This window comes from Phaseolus vulgaris, chromosome 9 (assembly GCF_051622355.1).
Source record: "Phaseolus vulgaris cultivar YP4 chromosome 9, ASM5162235v1, whole genome shotgun sequence".
Taxonomy (NCBI): domain Eukaryota; kingdom Viridiplantae; phylum Streptophyta; class Magnoliopsida; order Fabales; family Fabaceae; genus Phaseolus; species Phaseolus vulgaris.
In genome coordinates this window covers 19,949,854-19,972,784 of record NC_143506.1, presented here as the reverse complement: position 1 = coordinate 19,972,784, position 22,931 = coordinate 19,949,854, and the positions used below count along the sequence as shown (strand labels likewise).

Genomic DNA, 22,931 nt, shown 5'->3' with positions numbered 1-22,931 from the left:
CGAGATATGGTTAAAAGTGAGTAATTTTTTTCAATTTTTATAATTTTTTTTTATAAATTATGAATGTGAACTAAGATTGTGATAGAAACAAAAGATAATCCAATAAACCCAAGTTGAAATTATTTTATTTTCGTAGCTCATGATATATTCCTTTTGTCCGTGTAAAAATAAAACTATTTCTCAAATTTGTTAGATGCATTTTATTTCAAGAGGAATTTTCATTGTTCTATATTTGTACTTTATCTTTCTATTTTAGTAAATATAAATATTAATTTTATGTTTCTCATGCAAATTTTATAAACAGACAACTAACTTTGGAACCGCTTATTAGGTTTAAGAAAAAAAATAAAAACTAGAAAAATTAGTCAGTAAAAGTTTTCGAAGCTGTTTGTCACAACAAATGTGATAATTTTACTTAAAAGTATCTCAAACATTTTATTTACACTCATTCAAGAAGATGAATTCAGATTCCAATATGTTTTAGCTCCTTTTTATAGACAAATCATTAGAAATAAATTAAGCTATGGTAAACAAATATATATGATACCTTGAAACATATACAAAGGATGAATTATTACTAAAAAAATGATTTCTTATATTATATCAAATAAAATAGTTTTTAGGTAATATTAAGAATATAATAATACAAACATTAGGCTTCTAGATTGAATCATTTACTCTCTTCAGGATTAGAGAACTCGCTAAGATTTTGAGCACAAGCAACACACATCCTAGCAGCCCTGGCTTCAAATGCTTCCAACACAACATTAGGCTTCAACCAATCCTCAGGTGCAGGGAATAAAACAAGCATAATATTACAACTCATAGTTAGTACTAGAAATATTAAATAAAGCCATATTTGATTTGGATATCATGAAAATGATCTGGTTAGACTAGGCATAATCTCCAATTTCACTATACCCATTTTTAACATCAGAGTGGTATTACATCAGTTGTTCCATTCGAGCCATATAAGTTGTAGTACCAACAGGCTTATTTCCAGTGCCCAGCTGAGAAACCGTCTTCATGAGATGCTTTGACACCTACATCAGATTTTCTAGAAGTTGTCAAAACAACATAATTATTCCTATAGAAAACCTCCAAAAGCAGAATGCATGGAGATGTAATATGAAGCACACATAAAAAACAATAGTATTTAAAACCATACAAAACCCACAAACATGAAGGCTTTGCCCAAAAGGAGGAAGACCTGTCAATGTCACACATGGACTATCAATTAGGACAACAAAGCATATAAAGATAGGAAAAATTCCCCAGATAAAACCATATTTTAAGTGTTATATAAAACGGCTTAATAATTACATGTCTTGAAGCAGCCAGTAGACAGTCAGACTCAAATTAAACCTTTAAAATGAAAATATAAGTGATCATTCTTATAAAATTCTATCGGTACGGTAGTATAATTTACATTCTTCGAATTTGGAAGCTATACTTGTCCAAATCCCTTAAGCTGATTGGAACCCACAATAAACTATCGTGAGTACTAAATTCTAAGTTATCTATCTAGAAAAGCAAGTAAAAGGGAAAATGTGAGTAAAAAAATGAATTAAACAAACTCTTCTAGCACCCCTGGGCTTGTTTGTACAACAAAATTAATACTCCACAGTTTAAATTAAATAATTGAGGCACGAAATCCATTCACATCTCTTTAAACCCAAAGGCAGCTTCAAGACTCAACTCATACCTACCCTTCAACAGCTATACTGGGTTCAGAGGTAGACTCTCCCAAGTGTGATTCAACTGGAATCTGGCTTCACTCTAAAGAAGTTGATGCTCACCCTTCTTGTTAGGTAGTATCTGTTTGTAGGTGGTCTGAAAAGGAAAAAGGCAGCCCTTTGGGTGAAACCCCAAAAACAGCAACACATAGCAGTGTTAAGTATCACTGACCCCTCAAACAAAAATAAAAACCAACTTGATACTCTTTCTTACAACTTTTCTATTTAAAACAAAATATATTTTCATAATCATACAAACATTTCATAGTAGAAAATATTTCTTGACTTCAATAGTTTCAAACATTTCTTTTATTGCTTAAACAAAGTTTACTATATATGACAGTGGCTAAGTTGAATTTGAACACAAGTTCCTTGAACACACTTTTGGAATCAAACTTTTTAACAACCATGTTCTTTAACAGAGGTTTAATCATCAATAAGTAAAAAATATTAGTATGTAGACTAAAAAGAAATCCATAGTGTGAGTTTATCTTTCCACTGTGTGTGTGTTTCCCTCTTCCTTTCTCTTTTCTTTCTTTGCGTAATATTTATGGCTATGCAAATGCAAAATGCAAAGTGTTGAACAATATAATCTGTGATTGTCCCTGTCTGCATGTGTGTCTATCATCTACATTCAGTCACTGGATACTCTGGACTATATTATCATAATTCTAAGTACCAACTATAGCACCGAAACTCATATTTTAGCACAGTTTGTTTGAACTCACTTTGAAGTGACGACCAGTGGTAGTAGAAGAATAATGACATATGAGGATTATACTTTGTGTGGTGCTATTTAATTAAATTCAATATATCAGATTGATTAAAAGAGAAGCCAAACAACACACAACTAGCAATTAAATGAAGGAATACAAATAACAGAATCTAGGGTTTTAAGATGGGAAAGATACAGAGTGAGCAAAGGCAAGAATGGATCACGAATCAAAACTTACGATGATAAAACTTGAAAAGGTTGGCCTCCTTCGAAGCAGAGAAGCACATTGTTGTAGAATGTGTTGTCGTCGCCATTGCAGAGGACGTTGTCGTTGCAGAGTGTGTTGTCGTCGTTGTCGTTGTCGCTGCAGGGTGCATTGCCATTGTCGTTGTCGTTGTCGTTGTCATTTCTGCAGGTGCGTTGTCGTCGTCGTTTCTGCAGGTGTGTTGTCGTTGTCGTCGTTGTTGCTGCAGGTGAGTTGTCGTTTCCGTCGTCGTTGTTGCAGGGTGAGTTTTCGTTTCCGTCGCCGTTGCAGAGTTCAGATGAGAGCATAGAAGTTTACACTTATGAATTGTATTCAAAAGCTGAAAATGAAGGTGCATGTCTCTTACCTTAACTTTTGTATTCAAATTAAATGCATTAATGTAAAGGTAATATATAACCTTATTTATCATTTCAATATAGATATTGTTTCATTTGGACAACCTAATATTCAATGTGAATATTGTTTGGCCGAGGTGTGGTATGAAGAAAGATCCCTGAAAGCAAAGACTTGCCTAAAGGTTGATTTTTCTATATGTTTCCAAAAAGGAAAAGTACAACTACCTTTCCTACAACAACCTCCTAAATTGATGCTAGAGTTATTAAATGGTCAAGATCCACAAAGCCAACACTATTTACAACATATAAGAAGTTACAATGGTATGTTTTCATTTACTTCAATTGAAGGAAAAGTTCACTCTTCTGTAAATGATGGGTTTGGGCCTCCTCAATTTATTCTGCATGGAAAAAACTATCATAGCATTGGAAACTTACTCCCTGACAGTGGAGAAACGCCCAAGTTCGCACAACTTTACATATATGATACTCAAAATGAAGTCTCAAACAGAGTATCTCACTTTAGGTATGTGTTACATTAGGTTAGATTATTTTCAGCAAATTCATTTATAAAATCATTTTGAATTAATTATTTATTTAAATTTTATGTAGGTCCAATTTGAAAGAGTTGAAGTTTGATACATCATTGATTCAAGATCTTGAACATTCAAATTTTGCATTGAGGTTATTTAGACATCGATTCAATACCCCTACAACTGATGAGATAGCAACGTTAATTGTGGGTGATATGAGCAACATGGATGTAGGACGAGATATCATAGTGAAAAAAGTTTCTGGACAATTGTTTAGGTTGCATGGGACACATACAGCCTTCATCACATTACAATATCCTTTAATATTCCCCTTTGGAGAAGATGGGTATCAAGAAGATATTCCCATACGTAATTCTGGAAGTAATAGCAAAGAACGCAAAAGAAATCGTATATCGTTAAGAGAATTCATTGCATTTAGAATTCAAGAAAGAAGTGTTGAGTTTGGAAATATAGTCCATTCACGTCGATTGTTTCAACAATTCTTGGTTGATGCATATACTATGGTTGAAGCTCAAAGATTGTCGTTCATAAGAGGAAACCAAACAACAATACGTTGTGATATTCTCCACGGTGTACAAGAGGCAATGAATAGAGGAGAAACAAATTCTTCTGCAGTTGGGAAGCGTATAGTTTTACCTGCATCATTTACAGGAGGAATGAGGTACATGTTCAACAATTGCCAAGATGCAATGGCAATTTGTAAAAGGTTTGGATATCGTGATTTATTCATCACTATTACTTGCAATGTAAACTAGTCTGAAATACGTGAGTTTGTTACATCAAGAGGATTAACTGCTGCTGATAGGCCAGACATAGTTTGCAGAGTATTCAAGATGAAATTAGATCAAATGATGGTTGACTTAAAAAAAGATGAATATTTTGGCAAAGTTAATGCAGGTAATGACAGTAATCCATATTTTAAAATTTCGTTCAACTTTTATGCATTATAATTCAATCAATTTATATCTTATTATAGGTATGTACATTGTGGAATTTCAAAAAAGGGGTTTGCCTCATGCCCACATATTATTGTGGTTGGATGGAGAGAAAAAGTTAAGAACTCCAACAGACATTGATGATGTAATTTCAGCAGAATTACCGCACGCAAATTTATATCCTAAATTGTCAAAGGCAGTTGCAACATACATGATACATGGTCCATGCGGAGCCGCTTGGTTTTCCTCACCTTGCATGACTAACGGTACATGTTCAAAATTTTACCCAAAGAAATTTAAATTGTTGACTACTTTTGATGAGGATGGATATCCATGCTACAGACGTCGAGATGAAGGAGTATTCATTCTTAAAATGGAATTAAGTTAAACAATAGAAATGTTGTCCCATATAGCCCATTACTACTACTGAGGTACCAGGCTCATGTTAACACAGAATATTGCAACAAATCTAATTCAATCAAGTATTTGTTTAAATATGTCAACAAAGGTTCAGATAGAGCAAATTTGAAAATTACTAATTCTCAGAAAGACTCTACTGAGACACCAGTTATAGATGAAATTAAACAATATTATGATTGTAGATATATATCTCCCTGTGAAGCTGTGTGGAGAATATTTGCCTTTGACATTCATCATAGATGGCCTCCAGTTCAAAGGTTGACTTTTCATCTGTTATACGAGCAACCCATTCTATTTAAAGACAATGAATATATTGATGAAATACTGCATACAAATGAACATAAAAGAAAAATGCTTTTAGCTTGGTTTGAAGCTAATAAAATCTATCCATAGGGGAAAAATTTGACTTATTCTGAATACCCTAACCATTTTGTGTGGATGGCAGAACAAAGAGAATGGAAACCAAGGAAGAGGGGAGTTAGTATTGGAAGGCTTACATATATTCCTCCTGGCTTAGGGGAATTATATTATCTCAGGTTATTGTTGAATTTTAAAAAGTGTTGTTGTAATTATGATAACATCAGGACTATTAATGGTGTAATTTACAAAACGTATAAAGAGGATTGCTATGCCATGGGGCTATTGGCAGAGGATATAGAATTTATTGATGCCATTATAGAGGCCAGCAACCTTGCTTCAGGAACTCAGTTGAGAAGATTGTTTGTTACACTGCTACTCATGAATACTATGTCTAGACCTGAGGAAGTTTGGAACAAAACTTGGAAATTGTTATCTGATGACATTGTATACCAAAATAGAAAAGAGTTTAACCTACCAGGTATAACTTTTTGTTTTCCTCAAACTTTATAACATATTATTTTGTTCAAGATATGAAATGTTGTTGTTTTGCTAGGTCTTACAATTGAAGATGATCAAATACAAAACCTTTGTCTTCTACAACTAGAAGACTTATTGATTTGTAATGGTAAATCTTTAAAAGACTTTAACAGTCTTCCACAACCTATTCATTCAGATTCTTTTATTTATGAGAATAGATTCATTATTGATGAATTAAATTATGACAAGATACAAATGTCTGAAATTCATTCTTCTCTTTTTCAATCTCTAACTGCGGAGCAACTGGTTGTGTATGAGAATATAATGACAACAGTACTGTCACAAGTTGGCAATTTTATTTTTCCTATACGGGTATGGTGGCACAGGAAAAACCTTTATGTGGAAAACTTTGTCTGTTGCAATTAGATCAAAAGGGTTGATTGTGATAAATGTAGCTTCTAGCGGTATAGCTTCTTTGTTACTACCTGGAGGAAAAACAGCTCATTCTACATTTTGCATTCCTTTGTTAATAAATGAACATTCAACCTGCAACATACCTCAAGGAATTTTTCGTGCCAAATTGTTGATTGAAACTAAATTAATTATATGGGATGAAGCTCCAATGATCAATAGGTTCTGTTTTGAAGCTCTCGATAGAACTATAAGGGATGTCATGAAGGTTGTAAGTGAAGAAAATGCTCTTAAACCTTTTGGTGGCAAAGTCATTGTCTTGGGAGGTAATTTTAGGCAGATATTGTCTGTTGTAAAAAAGGGATCAAGATATGACATTGTGAAGGCAATAGTGAACTACTCAGAATTTTGGAAACATTGCAAAGTCTTCAAACTTACAGAAAATATGAGATTAAACAGTGAAAGATCAAAGCAAACTGCATCAGAAGTAAAAGATTTTGCAGATTGGATACTTCACATTGGAGATGGAGATATGGACTTAAATGAGTTGGGACAAGAAACTATTGAAATACCACAAGACATTCTAATTCTAAATGTTGAACAACCTTTATTGCACTTGGTTGAATTTGTTTATCCAGGGTACATGCAAAATCTGAACTCTGATGGATTTTTTGATGATGGTGCAATATTGTGTCCTACTACAGAATGTGTGGACCAAGTGAATGACTTCATTCTAACATTAATCCCCGGAGAAGAAATTACTTATTTAAGTTCAGACTCCCTTTGCCAATCTGATCAACAAGAAAATGCTCAAGTTGAGTGGTTTACAACTGAATTTTTGAATAATATCAAATGTTCCGGAATTCCTAATCACAGTCTTAAATTAAAAGTTGGAGTTCCAATAATGCTTCTAAGGAACATTGATAAAGCCAATGGACTTTGCAATGGAACCAGATTACAAGTAATTCACTTGGGGAAAAATGTTATTGCTGCCAAAGTTATTACCGGAAAAAATATTGGCGATAACATATTAATTCCTAGAATGAATTTGACTCCTTCTGAATCAGGCTTGCCTTTTACGTTCCAGAGAAGACAATTCCCAATATCTTTGTGCTTTGCTATGACAATAAACAAAAGCCAAGGACAAACACTTAATAAAGTTGGTCTATATTTACCACATCCAGTGTTTACACATGGACAATTATATGTTGTTGTTTCCAGAGTAAAATCCAAGAAAGGGTTGAAAATATTGATTTTGGATGATGATGGAAATACCACTAATTCGACTACTAATGTGGTTTACAGAGAAATATTTGAAAATGTTTGAAAAATATTGTTACATCCATACTTATCAGGTATGAAAATTCTTTAATCCCAAACTATTTATATTTCTCATATCTTTCTTCTAATATATCTTCTAATATAGCAAAAGGAAACCAATATTTTTTTTTTTGTATTTACAGGTTTCCTCTTAATTTCCATAGTAAATTTTTCAACATGACTATAATGCATTACAAAGAAAGGTATTCATCTATAACTTCTTAATAAATTTCATAATTTAAATTGTGAATAATTCTGTTTTGATGAATTTGTTTCTTTGGGAGGGTTTTAATACAAGAACTCCATTGTACTTAGTGAGAAAGAAGGGGATATTCAGTACAAAAAATAGGAAGCTATTATACTTTACACAGGTTCTATATTATAATATTTTACATATGTGATGTTACATAATGCTTCCTAAATAAAGTGATCAAACTTCAGCTGTATTCAGATAGTTATATGGTTCTTTGTTTACAAAAACAAGCAACATAGTCACCAAAAACCAATAGAACTTTTGCTAATTAAATTTATTGTATCATATTATTCTATCTTATTTGTTTCGTAACTATTAACTTCAGCAGTACATTCCTTTAAACTACCAAGACAAAACCTATGACAGGTACTCAATCATTGTTAACAATTTTCAATATTTCCATGATTGTATTAATTGTCCATTCTTATATTGACATTTCTCTTTTATTTATTATTTTTTGCAATGATGCAATTAACATAAGATGCAAATTGAGATCTGTTGACATTAAATACAATATTGATCAACGCTCATATTATAGCACCTAAAGAAAAGCAACTATGTAGTCCATTTTGTATTGTTTTTAGTATGTTTAGTTCTTTTACTGAGTATATTTTCTGTTATAAAGCTTTGAACTTAACAATACATCTTACTTCTTTTGTTATGGAATTTATTTTGCATTTCCCATGAAATTGTTGAAAAATTGTTGTATGATTGAGCCTTAAATAGACTTGGTCTAAAATGATGAAGTTGATATTTATTCTATAATAGTATTTCCTATAATTCATGAGATATATCGTTAGGTGACAATTTACTATGTCAATAGTCTTTATTTAATAATATGAAACAGAATACAGTGATTTTACAATATTATTCATACATGTAGGCGTATACATTTAAGTTATGGCTTGCTGTTTTTGGAACCATGTGTTTACCATTTTCTATGTGGTTAACATGTATAAGGCAGCTACATGAATATATGATTTAAAAAATTATTTTATTTATTATTACCTCATGGATATTGTATCTAAAAGATTCTGTATGCTTTATTTTTTACAGGTACAAAACATTCCTTGCCAATTTGATGAACAAGAAAATGCTCAAACTCAATGTTTCACAACAAAAATGTACTATTTATGGATCAAACATGTCTTGCTTTTTAAATTTGAGAAAAGATGAATCTCAATATATTTGTACTTTGTTATGACAATAAATATAATACAAGATGTTATTTGTAATTTGGGTCATAATTTTTTTTTATGTATTCTTAATTGTTTACTAATAATTAAATAATTGATCTATTTGATGTATTCTTAATTATTTACTAATAATTGAATAAGTGAGGTAATTTTGATTTATAATTTTAATTGACCCTACAATCATTCTTAATTTTGATGTATAGATTTATTATTTTAAATATTAAATATTTAAAATATTCCACGGGTCAACATTCTAGTACATCAGAAATCACAGGATAAAAGGGTCGGAATTTGAAGAAAACGTATTCTGGCAATTCCAGTGGAATGTAATGAAAGTTTCAAAATAGTATAGATCTAGTAAAATGTTGGTTATTAGTGTGACTTTATTCTCCTTACACAAACTGGTATGGTATGCATTCACACAATCCAACTGGTAAATTTTGGCATGCGCATCTCAGATTGGATGCAGGATGTAAATGCAAACACTATATACATGAAAGATAGTTTTGATAGTGAACGACGATCAAGTGGATTCACTCCTTTCTATCTTGATTGCTCTGGATGATGGCGATGGGAAAGACCAACTTGTGTTATGAACTGAGATGAAATCAACTATTGTTAAAGATAAAACTGTTTGATGAAAGTACCTGAATGATTTTACGTCTAACAACTTGACCGCTAAGAAAGTTGCCAACTGTTGTGGGTGAAACGCTACTTAAGAAAAAAAAAATAGCTTAATGTTGTTGGACTCCAAGAGGTCTCCTGAAGCTGAACCACATTTACAACACCGTCATGAAGATTGAATAAGGGAATCCGATTCAGAAAGAAAAGAGGATGAGTTGGGATATTTAAACAGTTCAACATAATAAATAAAACACAGAGCACCCAGAAGGAAATCTGCCTTGAACAAGAGCCTGTTCAGTCTTGTCGCTCTTCATCAAACACCTTGCCGTAATCTACCAAAAAATAATTTTAGAACATTCATTTTAAATTGTTTTATATAGCTGTTCCATAATCATAAATTTCATTACGAGATGTTCCGGAACAAATCATAAGAAATTATTAAGCATCACCTCTAGAATATCCATTTAGGAAGGGAAGAGAATGCATGTCGTTAAATGTTAAATCATGTTTACAAAACCTTTATTTTGAAGTGTTAAAAAAATGTTAGTATTGCATGTCATAGTGTTTACTCATTTGCATGTCGTCTAAATCAATGAGAAATTATATATTCTAAGAAAAATAGCAATATTAATAATGACAATTATATAGAAGAATAGTGGATAATTACAAAAATATGTGAATGGTTTATAATGTGTTGTGCTATTTAAATATGTGTGAACAGTTGTTCTTAATAATTTGATAATTTATTTTAAAATATAATTAAAAATATATAAATATAAAATGGGAGAATTTTTTATATACTATTATATATGAAAAATATATATTGAAATTTAAGGATAAAAATTTGTGTACTCAATTCTTTATATAATACTATTTACATTTTTATTTTTTTAACACTATTTTATTTTTATTTTCTTATCTAACACTATCAAGGCAAACACTCATCAATGTTTTTCTTTGAATTTTGGTAGAAGAAAGATAAAATCAGATTTATGTGTTTTTACATTTTCCAATGCATAGATTTCTAAACTTTCTCTTCTCCTTATCCTTTAATTACAAAGAGTAAATCATTAAATTCAAACACTGTTAAAATTGTGTGTAAAGTGGTTAAATATATATTAAGTTTAAAGATAAAATAAAAAAAAGAATAGTTAGATTAAATATTTTGGGTGGGAAAGTTAGGGGTCTGGGAAGTCTTGCCGTTGATAGAAACATACTCCAATGCAGGTTGAATCCTCCCTCGCCTTGCCGTGCTCATTACAATATTTGATCCATGCAGTCATGTTTTCTTATCATTTATTATGCATTCATCACATTCTTCCACAACATAGTTTTATTATATAATAACTATAATATTTGTACGTAGATGAATGGGAAAAAAATAATAATAAAAGAGTAGCATGTTGGTGTGCATATGGTATATAGAAGTGATGAATTTATTGATAGATGGTGGGAAACTAGGAGTGTTATTGATAGATGGTGGGAAAGTTGTGGAAACACAGATTTATTGAGTTTATTTATTTATTCTGATGGGATGGGAGTCTCACTGGTCAGAGAGTGAGAGTGAATTTCCAAATGGAGTCTGTGAGTTGCAGTCAAGGTTGTTGCCATAACCAATTCCAAGCATATCACAGTATCTCTTGAAGAATCCGATGCGGTTTTCAACCCTGCTGTCCTGTCCTCGTCCGCACTCCAGGCCTCCGTTGATGATGTTCGTCACAGTGCCGTAGCCGGGAAGCCTGCGGGCGGCGACGTCGGCAAGGGAGGGGATCCATCGAGAGGTGATGACGTTGTGGCAGGAAGGCTTGGGGGACTGTGGGGTCATCCAGAACCAGAGGGCGGCCTTGAAGGAGATGAGACGGTCAGTGGCGACTAGATCAGGGTTGTTGATCAAGTCAAGCCCAATGGCACTTCCGCACTGAGCGTAGTTGTAGTTCCAGGATAACTGGATGGGACCCCTGCCGTAGTACTGCTGCCCAGGGGCGCAGGGGAACTGGGGAGTGGCGGAGCAGTACGTACCCTGGTTCACCTCCCTCAGGAAGCAGTATCCCCATGCGTATGGTCCGTCTGGCGCAGTGGGCCATCCCCCGGTTGTTTCGTGAGACGTTTGCGCTAAGAAGGCCGCAATCTCTCTCTTGCGAGTGGCCGTGTCTCCGATGTTGCCGAACCTGGGGTAAGACTTGGCGGCGGCGATGAAGGCCTCGTAGGTGTAGAAGCCTCTGCCTGGGCAGGCTGGGTTGTTGCGATGTTTGAGCATTTCTTCGAAGGTGTCCTTGGGTATGAGGGCGCTGAGACCAGTAGGAGGAGGAGTAGGGGTAGGAGGAGGAGGAGGAGTAGGAAACGGCTGTACCCCGCACTGGCTCATCCCTTGGAGATGAGTGACGAATCTCATCCCAGCAAGTCGATGAACACTGCCGGGACCATGGGTACCAGTCACCGACATTCGTTCACCGACTCCGTTATTGGGACTCAACTACCAGCCATATAAGTGTAAGGGGTTAAATTGGGATTGCTACGACGACACGACCGACCCCGATGAGCACATAGACGCGTACACCACGCAAATGAGCTTGTACACCGCGGATGATGCGGTCCTGTGTCGAGTGTTCCCCACCTCTTTGAAGGGAGGAACTTTGAGTTGGTTCACCATGCTCCCTCCCAACTCCATAGATTGTTTCGAAACGCTGGTGGCCAAGTTTGGCACTTAGTTTGCGACTAGCCGACCGCATCATCTGACCTCTATCGCATTGGTTAGTATCCGCTAGGAGAAGGGGGAGCCATGAGGAAGTTCATTGAAAGGTTCGGGAAAGTAGCGATGAGCATCCAGGACCTTAGTCCCGATGTAGTAATGCATCACTTGCTTACTGCCTTCCCAACGAATCCCTTTGCGGACAGTCTGTGCATGCAACCTGCTGCAAGCTAGGATGAGCTTAGGCGCCGAGTTGCTAAGTTCATGCAGTTGGAAGAACTGCGGGAATTCAGAAACCAAACCCGACCCGAAGCAAGTGGAGAGAAGAAAGAAGAGAAGGATCGCGAGGGAAAGTCTAGGTCTGGACGCGGAGATCCGAGGAAAGACAACTGAGGACCCTAGTTCTAGGTATACACCCTTCAACGTCAATCGAGGGAAGATTTTACAAGAGGCATTAAGTGTGGAATTTATGCCACCACCAAGGAGGGCCCTCAACCCCGTCGACGCTGCCTACAACAAGAAATGCCGGTATCATCAGAATACCGGTCACACGATCGAAGAATGCCAAGCCTTGAAAGACAAAATAGAAGAGCTTATCCAGGCCGGACATTTATGCCGATTCGTGCGTAATGGCCGAAGTACCAGACGCTCACCTCATAAGGAGGAGCACACTGGAAAGAGGGATCGCACCCCTCCGAGAGAGGGAGGATGACCGACGCCAGGAGCGTTGCATAAGGAGGGACGATCCTCCGAGGAACAACAGACATGGTAATAGGAAAGTGATAAACACAATTGCTGGAGGGGATGACACGAAAAGCGCAAGGAAGAAACACCTTCACGCAGTGCATCAGGTAAACTCTGTTGTCGTCTGACCAAGGATGCCCCCAATCACGTTCATAGATGACAACTTCAAAGGTGTTGACCCTTCTCAGGACTATCCGGTGGTGATATCGGTTGACATAGATCGGTTCACCATCATGAAGACCCTTGTCGACCAGGGTAGTTCGGTCGACATCCTCTATTGGAAGACTTTCAAATCTATGAGGATTCCAATAGAAGAGATGACGCCCTATGACGACCACGTGGTCGGCTTTTCAGGAGAACGAGTAGGCACGAATGGGTATATCGAGTTGTACACTACTTTCTATGGTGAAAAGGCGAGCAAAACTCTAAAAATGAGGTACTTGGTCATTGACGCCAATACCTCATACAATATACTTCTCGGACGGTCATCTTTGAACAAGTTGGGGGCGATTGTCTCCACCCCCCACCTGGCCATGAAATTTCCATCCCCGCCAGGAGACATCTTGACAGTCCATGTGGATCAGAGAATCGAAAGGGCTTGCTACGCGGAAAGCTTGAGGGTGGAACCCACCCGCAAGGATGTACATGCAGTCAGTTTCTTAGACGCAAGACTCCCCGACGACCCGCAGATCACGCAGTCACCCTTGTCGATCTTGACCCTCGGGAGGTTGAACCACGCATGGAGGCCAAGGACGAGTTATGCCACGTTCTGCTAGTGGACGAAGAACACTACACGAGTGTTGGCACGACAATGATGAAAGCCGATGCAGAAAGCATACACCAGGCTTTAAGGAAAAACGTTGGTCTCTTCGCTTGGACAGCCGCCGACCTACCAGGGAACCTTAACATCATCACACACAGGCTCTCAATCTATAAGGAGGCACGCTCGGTCACGAAAAAGAAAAGGAATCATAGGGAAGAGAAGAGGGTGGTGGCCAGAGAATGAGGAGATGAAGAAGTTCATTGAGGGTGGACCGTCTGCTGGACCGACCAACGTGGTGGGAATGTCCTTCACCACCACCGCCAGACCAAAAGCTACCGGGGTGCCAAAGGACAAAACTGGACACAATGAGAATACTGGAAAATGCCTTAGTTTTTGCTTGCATTACCTTCTATAGGTGCTTTGTGATTCCTATGCAAAATCCTCTGCAAAAATGATATAGTATACTGGAAAACAAAACAAACAGAGAAGCAACCATATTAATAACAGTGGAGCAAAGGAACCGTAAAAGAGGTGAAGAGAATAAACATCAAAAGCAAGCAACTTTGGTAAGAGAACCCAAAATAAATCATTTTTTTGTTGCGAAAAAATTAAAAGTTAAGACATTTCCTGAGAAACACAAAGAACAGAGAAGAAGATGATTAAGATGATAACAAAAGATGATAACAAACAGAAAACCAAGAACATCAAAATACCTGCAAAAAAACACAAAATATATCAAAAAAATTGATTAAATAATTACCTGTTCTTTGAAAAAATTAAAAGTTGAGACCTTTCTTGAGAAATATGAAGAACAAAGAAGAATCTAACAAACAGAAAACCAAGAACATCAAAATAACTGCAAAAATGAAAAGGAATGATAAAAGACTAACCTTTTATTCGGAAGAATGGAAGACGAAATGAGAAATGAAGGTTTTCCAGTTTATGAGAACTTATATAACCTCAGAAAGCGATTTTCAAATTCAAAAATCGCCATAAGAAACAACCTTAAAAAAAGATATCTGAGTTGCTGGTAAGACAATGACCAGAACGTGGGCAGTGGCCAAATCAGTGAAAGTTGATGAGAAAAAGCTGAGATTTTTGGAGGGAATGGAGAAGAGAAGGGTTCAGCCATCACGAAAAAGGGAAATACGTTGGTTCATATTAAAGATGCATTTTGATAAAGCATGTAGGCAGTTGCTGAATTGGTGAATATCAGTAAAGAGAACAGGATAAAAGGAATGAGAGAATGGATTTGAGAGAGATTAGGGTTTCAGAGAGGATGACTTTGAGAGAGATTAGGGTTTCAGATAGGATGGCTTTGAGAGAGATTAGGGTTTCAGAGAGAATGGGAAATCAGAATGAGAGAGAAAAAAAAAAGTGAGTTTTAAGAATTGGTGCGTGGCAAGCTCTGGTTGGTTCAGGTGTCATGTAGTAATTGGTGAAGCTTTGGTCAAATTTTCTCTTTGGGTAAATTTCTTTTTCAATTTTTTTTTCCAAAAAATTTAGGTTGTGACACGTGTTAAAATAGACCTGTTTGTGCTCCCTCAATTGTTATATATATATTATATATATAGATATTTGATATATAAAAAAACGTGTCAACTCTTCAGGATTGGAATGAAAATTACTTATTTTTTTTATAAGAGTTTAAAAATCGTATTATAATTTTCATATTAAAGCATGACATAAAGCATTCATTATAAAGAAATAAAAGTATAAATTTTATTAATAATGTTATCATTATTATTATTATACTTTGCATTAACAACCTTAAGTCTATTTATAAATAAATTGTCCTTTCATTGAAAATATATTTCTATCGAATATTTCATAATTTTTAAAAATAATATGTTTACAAAAATGTGTTATATTTTTATTTTTACTTTTCCTATTACTTTCACTGTTCAACGCAAATATGATAATTTGGCAATTAATAGAGAGTATTGTCTTTTATATTTATCAAGATATTTTAACTTACGTAAATACATGTTTGAATTTTATGGTACATCCTCAACTTTCTTAGGTACACCAACCGGAAAAAAAAATTGAAAAAAAAAATATAAATATCAAGGAGACTTCTAGATATCTACATCCCTTAACTGGTTTTATATTACAAATAATGTTTCAGAAGTAAATATCCGTTTGCTTTGACTGGGCCTTGAGATCCTTCAATTTCTTTAATATGTTACTGAAGTAGTCTTGCAAATACTTCTCTAATGTAATTATGTCTTTTGAATCAACCCCAAGAAGATTGTATGTATCCGCCATTGGAACAGAAAACACAGTATCGCTGCTAAGGACCTGCATATTATTTTCCCATTTAAGCATATCTTATTACCACCTTGAGGAAATGCAAATGCTTTGTTTACACTAAATTCTATTTATTCACAGCTAAAATATAATGTTAATATATTTTGGTGATACTATGATATAACATAACCTTCCATTTGTTTCACAGACAACTTAGTGAACGTTTAGTTCATAGCTATCTGATTGAATCGTCAATGTCCAGTAAAATAAATAAATAATTACTGAATAAATAAAACTGGTGAACAAATAAATTATAAATTTTGAGAATATAACAAATCTATATAACTGAAAGATACTCATTTAAAGTTGAAACCCAAAAATTAAAAGGCAAATTCTCCTTTGAATCTGCACCCAACACAGTTCTAAATTTCTGAAAATGTCCTTCATTATGGAAATGAAAATCCATTAAAAATAATACATTCTGGAAAAGTAGATCCAGAAATCCATAAGAGATTATTGTGTTTCGAAAATAAAAATCAAAAAACAAAAATCAAAATCACATTATGATAAGAAAATTCGGAATTGAAAATAATATTATGGAAAAATAGATTATTGTGTAATAAAAATCAAAAGCCCATTTCGAATAAAAAAAATTCACAATACAAAAAATCCGTATTCGTTCTGAAAAAAAAATTCTGGAAACATTCCAGAAAAGGGGTCCAGAATGTATTTTCGTCTTTTCCACTGAAATTGGGTGCAGGGAGCCAAATTAAAATTCAAAACTTAATACATATGGTGCAGGGAGCAATTTTTCAAATTAAAATTCAAAACTTAATCTAAAAGATCAAATTAAAGGCCCATATTTTGGATTTTACGTTTCTTTTTCTTTTTCAAATTAAAGAGTTGACTGTTTATTCCTGCATTTTCATATGTTGTTCTTTCATCTCCATAAATTTTTATATTTTTTTAAATATTCTTTTGTAATATTTTGGATTACGTAATTCAAAAGTATATTTTCAAATTCATAATTAGCTTCTGGATTACATAATCTGAAAACATTTGTTCAGATGCATAATCAGTTTTAAGATTACATAATCCGAAAGTTTTTTTAGCTTTCGAATTATGTAATCTGGAAGTCTTTTTCAAATGCGTGTCCGGATTACATAATCTGAAAGCTACTCTATGGAAGTATTTTCACATTTTGTATGGGTGACAGAAAAACATATGGAGGTACATGAAGAAAGAGTCTAAAAAGTGACCACATGGACTAATGAAGAATGGGACAACTAACAAAAAGATATGTTCAGACCATTTTCTTCTCAAACACTTCTAAAATAAAAAGGTCAAATAAATTTCTTTATAAACAAAAATTAACTTATATATAAACTAATTAATAAAAATTCTATCTTACAACTTCTTTAGATTCTTCTTTTCAATTTATACATAAAGTTAAATTTCTCTTATAAAAATTTTATTTCATATTTTCTGTTTCTTGTTTTCTCTCACAAAAATATTTTGAAAAAATGTGTCCATTCTATATCAAGAAATCGATATTTTTAAATTAAACCACTGCAAGAGTTTAAACTTTTGGACTTTATTAATGAATTTTTCCTATATTAATACAGTTATGTATATTCACATTTTTATTATATTAAAATACATAATATTTTATTATTTTTATAAAAATTAATTAAAAAGAAAAATAATATAATTTAAAATACACACACACATATATATATACTTTTGTAAGAATAATATTAAAAAATGTTTATTATTTTTAAAAGAGAAATTATTTAGTAATTTTGAAATTAAAAAAAATATTCAATTATTTATTTTATCAAATAAATAAATAAAATATTTCTTATTTATTAAAGGATGATAAATTTATAACAGTATATTAAAAAATCAACAATTAAATTGTAATCTAATAAACTATAAAACTGCAAGAAATCACATCATTATTTTTTTGAAACAATAGATATAATTTCATATTTTATTTTCTAAAATACAACCCTTTATTTTAGTTTGCACGAGACACTAACGAAAGATTGATCAGATTATATTTCCTTTCCACCCTATTTAACCCAAGTGTTCATCTTAAAACTTCTCTTAAAAGTTAAAATCATCTCATACATTTTTGTTGAAGATAATGAGGATGTTCTATAAAAGTCAAATTATGAACTAAACAGAATTTCTGTCGAGTTTGTGAGTATACCGAACCTGCAACACCCATTTATCTTTTTTGTGAATCTTCCCCACTATTATATACCATAGAGGCAGCCACTTAAAAGACAACGAATATGTAGAGTGGAAGGATGTGAAAAATTAGTTATGAGATGCTAGTAATAAAACAACGAGAACATTAGTATACGAAGTCATCACATATCAGTGAAGTCCCTGTGGGAATTGCTCAATGGGTATGGCTCACTGATGGGTATTAAGTTGATTTGGTTTCATAATAATTTTAAAAAATGCAGTTAAATATAAGCAACCAACAGTGGATGAATACTTGATCAGTGTTTGATCTAAAAGGGAAAAGTTGGGTAAAGGAGCAATTTCCTGCAACAGTTAATCAATTTACTAAAGAAGGTGTAGTGGATAAAGAAATAAAGTACCTCTGAAAATGCGAGTCTGTCAGCAACATCATTTGTCCACTCAAAAACGCGAGTCAACTGACGAGTGAATCTTAAAATGGAGACTGGAACTGTGGTGACATTAGCATCTTGGCCAGCCAGCCTCTCGCACAAGGTTATTACCTAACAGTAATATGAGATGTGAGGAGGAGGTATATGAGCAAAGCATTGAGGAAAAAAAAGAGAAATAGCAGAAGAAGTTAGGTTAATCACCTCTTGGGTTGTCCAAGCACGGGGACCAGCGAATGTAAGAAGTTTACCATTTAATTTCTCATTTCGAATGGCTATAAATGTCAAGCGAGCAATATCCTAAAGGTGGAGGCAGAGCGATTAGAAAGGAAATTGAAGAGGAAAAGAGAGGGTGGAGGGAGGAGATGAATTGTGGTACGTTGATTACCTGAGTATCCATGTAAGCTATTCTGGTGGGGGCATCAGTTCCCCAAACAGATTTTTCTTCGAGGATGGGAACTGCGTACTGACCAATAAGACCCTGCAATGAAAGATAATGAAATGCAAGTGGGTAGAAATTAAAGGTGGAAGTTCTGAAAGCATGGGTTGAGGGGAGAGTAAGGTGGCGGTGACCTGCATGAAACCGCATAAGCGGATAACGATGTGATTGAGGGCAGAGTCCCGGAGGAACTTCTCAGTGCAATACTTGATTTCCATGAGGGGAACCTCGGGATGTTTGTCACAATTGTGGATGGAGTAGAAGACATATTTCTGAATGCCCATTGCCTTGGCACATTGTATGAGAGCCACTTTTCCTTCCCAGTCTACCTATGTTTGTATGTATGAATTGGATAAATGTGTGTAAAGGAAATGAAATGAAAAGGTGAGTGGAGGAGGTTGGTTACGGTTTTGATGGGCTCCTCGGGACGGCCGGTGGCGCAGTCAATGATGGTATGTATGCCGACCAAGGTGGCAGGAATGGTCTCTGGTTTACTGAGGTCAGCCTGGGAAACAGGAAGAGAGTGAAGAGAGTGAAGAAAGTGAAGAGAGAATTGGAAGTGGTGATGAATGGCAGGACATTTACATTGACAACGGTTGCTCCCCAATCGCGAAGGAAGTCGGCGGGAGCCGGCCTGGGCCTCACCAGACACCTGACGTCGTAGCCTTCGTCGAGTGCCCGGCGCACAATCTGCCTTCCAAGGGTTCCCGTGGCCCCCACCACCAGAATGTTGGTTGCCCTCACTGGGCTCCCCGGCGAAAAATTTGCAGCCCCTTTCTCGATCTCCGCACTGCCACCGCCACTGGTGGTGGCACTGGTGGTGCATTTGACCCTCCAACTCCACTCTCTTCCTTTTCCCCTCCCTGTCTCTTCCATACACATTAATGTTATAACCGAACCTGATTTAATTGCAATTAATTTGTGATTATTTGGGAGAAGGCAGTGACTCACCCGCAGAAATGGAATGAGAATTGGGAAACGCCAGCGTGGTGGGTGCTACAGAGCAGCGCCATTGCAGTTGGGGTGTGGGTGCCTTCAGCAGCGCCATCTTCATTTCTGTTAACAGTGAAGAAGAGAAGAGAAGAGAAGAGAAGAGAAGAGATCCTTATTCTCTCTCTCTCCCCACGTCTGATCAGAATTCCTCCACGTTGGATGCTTCAAGGATCACTACTACTCTCCACTTCTCTCTTTCTTCTCTTCTATTATCTACCCTTTTTTTTTTCTTTCTAAATTAATTTAACCACTCTCAACTCAACTTTCCCATTTAAATAATTCTCTCATTTTCTTTATTTTATGGTTTTTTTCTTTATAAATATTTTAATAATTTTGTTTCCTGTACTGAATTTTTTAATGATTTTTCGTTTTTAGTATGTTAAGTATAATTCTAATAGTTCAAATGAAATTTCATTAGTTAGGTTGAAACAAAGATATTTGTTTGAAATAAAATTTCCAAGACTTGCACATTTATTTAGACTCAAAGGGAAGTTGTATGCTAAGGTAAAGTACTTGCAAACAATGTAATTAATAATGAAAGTTTTTATTATATTTAATATTGGAAAACATTAACAACATAACAAGTGAAAATATTTTGTAAGTTACAAAAGTCTTTTTGATGCTTATTACTATTTTATCTATACATTACATTTTTTTTTTACTTAGCCATTAATATTTATCATGGCACTCATGCTATTATTGCCTATTGATTTCACAACATTAGTATTGCTTACTAAACCTAAAAAGATGTGTATAGAAGAATTAAAGAAAAACCCTAAACCTTAGATAGCAAGACGGATAAAAAAATGGAATGTTACCCCTATCTAAAGGATGGAAAATTTTCAATAGTATGTCTAAAAAAGGAAATATTATATGTTTTGAAAAATGTAAAATGGTGGGAAAACCATTCATGTGAGATAATTAATTAGAATTATATTTTTCATGTGTTAAATTTAAGTTTAAGATTAATGCAATTTAGTTGATTTCTTAGTGTTTAAAGTTATTTTCGTGGGAGAAAAGAGAAGAAGGAGGAGGGCCATGGGAGTGGGAGAAGACTCACAGATGAAATGACATTGACATATTTAGTTCATATATAAAAGGGTAATGATTCTTGATATTTTTTTCACAATTAAATATATTAGTATTTTTAAAATAAAATTGTTTATATTTATTTTTATTAGTTAAATATAATATCTTATTATTAAATGAATTTGTAAAATGGAAATGAAAGAAAAATAGACCGTTAAAAAGGTAATTTCTCTATATAAAATTACAACTACTTCCGTCCAATCCTGCATGACACTTGTTCACGTTCAGTATTAGGTTTTTTGTTATTAAATTTAAATTTTAAAGCATAACTACAAACATATTTTTAAAGTAGGTTGGAGTTATAGTTAAATTTGGATCAATAAATTGATGGGTAGTTATTATTTAGTAATTTTGTGTTTTCTTTTATGCAAACTTAGCATGTTATTAATAACATTAAAGAAAAGAAGTTTTCTTGGTTTCTTTGGAATTTATTTTAAGGAGTTATAGTTTTGTTTAAAAAATTTGATGTGGCCTTTAATTTAATTAAAAAAATTATAATGAACTTTTATTATTTTTAAAGTGTTACCATTTATAATAGACATTAATATTTAAAATACACCAAATAAATACAATAATAAGAGCAAAATTCATTATCTTGTAATCTTGTCATCCCAAGTTGGATAAGAAAGAAGAAAATCTAATATATCTTGGAATTATCAACTTTCCTCTCCTTTCCCATATGTTATTTGCTACCCACCCACCATCAAACAGCAGCAGGATATATATATATATATATTCTCGGGTTCATCTCCTATGCTTAAACCATATAATGTCAATAAGAAAGAAGAAAATCTAATATATCTTGGAATTATCAACTTTCCTCTCCTTTCCCATATGTTATTTGCTACCCACCCACCATCAAACAGCAGCAGGATATATATATATATATATATATATATATATATTCTCGGGTTCATCTCCTATGCTTAAACCATATAATGTCAACATCATCCGTCAATTCTCCTTAGATAAGGACTGAAAAAAATAGTCGTATATTAATATTTTATTATTAAAGTGAAAATGCTATATAAATAGAAATTTAGTTCTTCAGGTTTTATTTTTAAAAGAATCATCATCTCTCTAAAAACTCATTTTCCTTTCCTATGTCTTCTCTCTAAAATTTTGACTTTCTCGCTCATCATATCAACGATCGGAGTCCGTCATTGGACTCTTGTCAATTAACTCTACAAGATTGACTGACAAAATCTTAGATAGTTAGAGTATCTTTAAGCTTTTGGTGAGTTTGGAGCTCTTAGTGAGCATCTGCTAAAGTCCAAGTAAGAGAAGCTAGTTTAAAATTTTCAATAGAATCCTAGGTTAGAAAATTTAAATGTGAGTGTGACGTGGTCACCAATTCCAAATTTTGTTGCAAGATTTCTTGTTTTGAGTAGATTGTAGTTTGATTGAAATTGAAAGTGTTGTGATTGAGAATTGGTTGTTTGATTTTAAATGGTTTTGGAATTAGAAATCATATATATGCATAGATGGACATAATAGCTCAATGATTCAATGAGAGTGATTGTATCATGCTTATCAGGAACTGTCAATTTAATGTGTAGATTTATAAATTTATGAATTGAATGAGATGTTGATTTATAATCTAATATGTATATTAAGTTATGCAAAAAATTTCTGCATATTTCGCTTAAGCTAGATAATTCTAGCTCAAGCTAAAATTATGGGTGCTCACGGGTTGAGTTTAGCTCAAGCTAGCAAATTCTAGC

At 34.1% G+C, this 22,931-nt stretch overlaps 2 protein-coding genes across 4 annotated transcripts in view; both read right to left on the bottom strand.

The window, feature by feature from the left end:
• HCF244 (NAD(P)-binding Rossmann-fold superfamily protein) overlaps window positions 1-20,367 on the bottom strand; it is a 40,547-nt gene extending 20,180 nt beyond the window's left edge. Inside the window, exons 1-8 of one of the 3 annotated variants that reach the window (XM_068627680.2) lie at window positions 20,077-20,367; window positions 19,711-19,988; window positions 19,532-19,630; window positions 19,260-19,454; window positions 19,075-19,167; window positions 18,891-18,986; window positions 18,660-18,800; window positions 15,717-16,095 (exon numbers count right to left, since the gene is read on the bottom strand). In XM_068627680.2, coding sequence (XP_068483781.1) covers window positions 15,919-16,095; window positions 18,660-18,800; window positions 18,891-18,986; window positions 19,075-19,167; window positions 19,260-19,454; window positions 19,532-19,630; window positions 19,711-19,988; window positions 20,077-20,179 — 1,182 coding nt within the window. In that variant the 5' untranslated portion in view covers window positions 20,180-20,367 and the 3' untranslated portion in view covers window positions 15,717-15,918. Of the gene's footprint in view, window positions 1-15,716; window positions 16,096-18,659; window positions 18,801-18,890; window positions 18,987-19,074; window positions 19,168-19,259; window positions 19,455-19,531; window positions 19,631-19,710; window positions 19,995-20,076 lie in introns of those variants that run through there. The other 2 variants (XM_068627678.2, XM_068627679.2) reach the window with 2 other exon arrangements.
• On the bottom strand, window positions 11,142-12,041 carry LOC137822728 (endochitinase). The gene has a single exon (XM_068627682.2). It carries the CDS (start codon window positions 12,039-12,041, stop codon window positions 11,142-11,144), a length of 900 nt encoding a protein of 299 aa, XP_068483783.1.
• Window positions 20,368-22,931: the final 2,564 nt, after the last annotated feature.